Source organism: Monopterus albus, unplaced genomic scaffold (assembly GCF_001952655.1).
Source record: "Monopterus albus unplaced genomic scaffold, M_albus_1.0 scaffold40.1, whole genome shotgun sequence".
In the NCBI taxonomy this organism is placed as follows: Eukaryota; Metazoa; Chordata; class Actinopteri; order Synbranchiformes; family Synbranchidae; genus Monopterus; species Monopterus albus.
This window is the reverse complement of record NW_018127920.1, coordinates 1,460,003-1,462,914: the sequence shown is the minus strand read 5'-3', so window position 1 is coordinate 1,462,914 and position 2,912 is coordinate 1,460,003. Positions and strand designations below refer to the sequence as shown.

Below are 2,912 nucleotides of genomic sequence, written 5' to 3'. Positions count from 1 at the left end.
TGTCAATACAGGTACTAATGTATCCGGTCATACTCAGCATAATCCTGTATGCTGACAGAAAATCCTCTGAGGTGGCTGCAGCTTTAAACACATCCCAGTCTGTCTGGGCGAAACAGTCCTGCAGGGTGCCTTCAGTCTCTGGGGTCCAGAGTTTAATTTGTTTGGTGACAGGGTTTGTTTGTTTCAGTCTTTGTCTGTAAGCTGGATACAGGAACAAAGAAATGTGGTCTGAGCGTCCAAGGTGGGGGCGGGGTGCAGCCCTGTATGCACCACGTATGTTACTGTAAACATGATCCAGAGTGTTCTTGCCCCGAGTGGGAATGTTCATGTTGGTAATATTTGGGGAGTACAGTCCGTAAATTGCACTGGTTAAAGTCGCCTGCAGTAATAAATACAGCATCGGGGTGTGCTGTCTCTAGCATGCTGATGACGTCATGGAGTTTACTGAGAGCCACAGAGGGATTAGCTCTTGGGCTAACATACACAGTAGCCAGAAACACAGCACTATGCTCTCTGGTTAGATAGTAGGGCCGGTATTTCAGCAATAAAAACTCTACGTCTGGTGAACAGTGATTATAAACAGTCCGTACATCTCCACACCACGAGTTATTGATAAACACACACACACACCACCTCCTTTTACCTTCCCCGAAGCAGCAGTGCGATCACCTCTAAATTCTTCCTGTATATTGTGGGACAGCAGAGATTTGTCATCTGTCAAAGATGTTGTTATACTGCTTCTACTGAGGTAGTCATTCTTTTATTATCTCTAGTTATATTGGACCATTGTGAGCAATTATTGACAACTCTGTTTATACTGCGTTAGCCAGAAGCATTTTCATATAATTATGTCATCTGTATACATAAATATCTCCTCAGTTGAATTATCAGAAAATCTACTATATCTACATACAGAATATGGCAGTGTTTTCCACCTCAGCCACGCATATTGTACCTGCACAGCAATGATTTCACTAAACATTGGCTACATTTAAAAACTGTGAGTAAGCCAGCTATGACCTATAACACTCTATGGCATCTCTGCTGCTCAGTGTGTTTCATAAAAAGATGTTCCTCAGTACTTTATACCATTAATGTACAGTAAATCTTAATATTCATTTTAGTCAAGGAAATTGTGACTGATTTACTGCCTCTTTAACTGTGCTTTTATTTGCTATACCCCCACAACCTTTCACAAATAGTATTGAGCAATTTGTATTCAGCAAAGCTCTGGATGTGATTTACTTTAGGTCTGCAAGTTGCTCTATAGACTGGGATGACACACAAGTAGAGTAAATACAGAGGTTTGCCAGATCACCACTGCATCCATTCCACCATTGACTTCCTAACCTCGCCTTCAGTATTTAGTGGCTGCTTCAGTCCCCTGCCTCAGGGGTACACAAGCACTGAGTCAGCACAGAACAGGTAGCTAATTTATGTACTTAAAAGCTTTGCCTGTTTCCCACTGCCACCTTGAAGTTCTGCGAGGTACACATGTTCCTGTCAAAGCTGTGAATAAGGGGCACCCTCATCACCCTCTAACCTTCTTTGCCCTACAGCGGACACAGCCGTCATGCCTGATTACGAGAACACCCTGATGCTGATGAAATGATTAGCCCGCTCCTTACTCTGAATACTGCCTGGGTAGTAGTCGAGATGTCATTTCGAAATGATTACTGCATTATACCACTAACCTAAATATCTGAATCATGTAATAATGCAGCAGTATAGTTTTGACTGTGTGGGGTTGTTTCTATGCAGATGAACATACACAGTGCTATGCCTAAATGCACAATGTAAACCAGACCTTTATGTGTATGTAAACAAAAAAAAGTATATTTATTGTGTACATAGAGGGCGGCACAGCGATGCAGCAGTTAGCCATGCTGCCTCACAGCAAGAAGCCTGGGCTGAGTTTGCATGTTCTCCCTGTGCCTGTGTGTCCGGGTACTCCAGCTCCCTCCCACAGTCCAAAGACATGCAGCTTAGGTTGATTGGTGACTCTAAATTGCCCGAAGGAGTGAATGTGACTGGTTTGTCTACACAGGGGGCGACTGTGGTTCGGTGGGTAGAGCAGTCGTCTCCCAACCAGAGGGTCTTAGGTTTGAATTTCGGTGCCGGCAGTCCACGTGTCGAAGTGTCCTTGGGCAAGACACTGAATCCCCCTGTTGCCCCCGATGGTTAGAGCCAGTTGGTTGAGGTGGCGCTGCAGATGGCTGCCATCAGTTCTGTACCAGAAACAAATTCCTTGTGTGTAACATACTTGGCTAATAAAGGTGATTATCCTTATCCTTATATGTCAGCCCTGTGACAGACTGGTGACCTGTCCAGGGTGTGCCCTGCCTCTCACCCAATGTCTGCTGGGATTGGCTCCAGGCCCCCCACGACCCTCGTTAGGACAGGTGGTAGAGATAATGGATGGATGTGTATGTTGAGTGCACATACAGTAGGATGCCTTGTCCAGACAGTCTGTGTCAGCTGAGCTAGACTGTAGAACCTTGATGTAAAAGTTGGTCGGCGTACCTAATCTCATTTTATCCACCTTTCCAGCTATTTTTATGTAACTTGAATACACAGTATTACACACTGTACACACAGTAGTATACAGTTAGCCTTTTATAAAAGTAAAAAATTAACATTTATCACTAATGTCAAAACAGTCATACCTATTTATGGCTTAACTATTATAGTTTATAGACACAATAACATTGTAACTGGCAAAAATTAATTTAAAAAAATACACCTTGTTTATGAGTTTTTAGTAGTTTATTGGTATTGTGGCTGATATATTTTTGGCGCAGTGGGTGTGCTCTGTAAATTGTCCTGTCCTGTTTACTCTCTGTAGGTGATAACAGATCTGGAGGAGCAGCTGACCACACTGACCCAGGAGAATGCTGAGCTGAACAGCCAGA

The 2,912-nt window shown here is 43.5% G+C and overlaps 1 protein-coding gene across 3 annotated transcripts in view; it reads left to right on the top strand.

Annotated features, from left to right (window-relative positions):
- The window catches only part of citb (citron rho-interacting serine/threonine kinase b), a 50,768-nt gene that overhangs the window by 28,439 nt on the left and 19,417 nt on the right, over positions 1 to 2,912 (top strand). For all 3 annotated transcript variants that reach the window (XM_020599214.1, XM_020599212.1, XM_020599213.1), the window contains exon 16: positions 2,846 to 2,912. This exon is cut by the window's right edge and continues 92 nt beyond it. In XM_020599214.1, coding sequence (XP_020454870.1) covers positions 2,846 to 2,912 — 67 coding nt within the window. The remainder of the gene's footprint in view (positions 1 to 2,845) is intronic.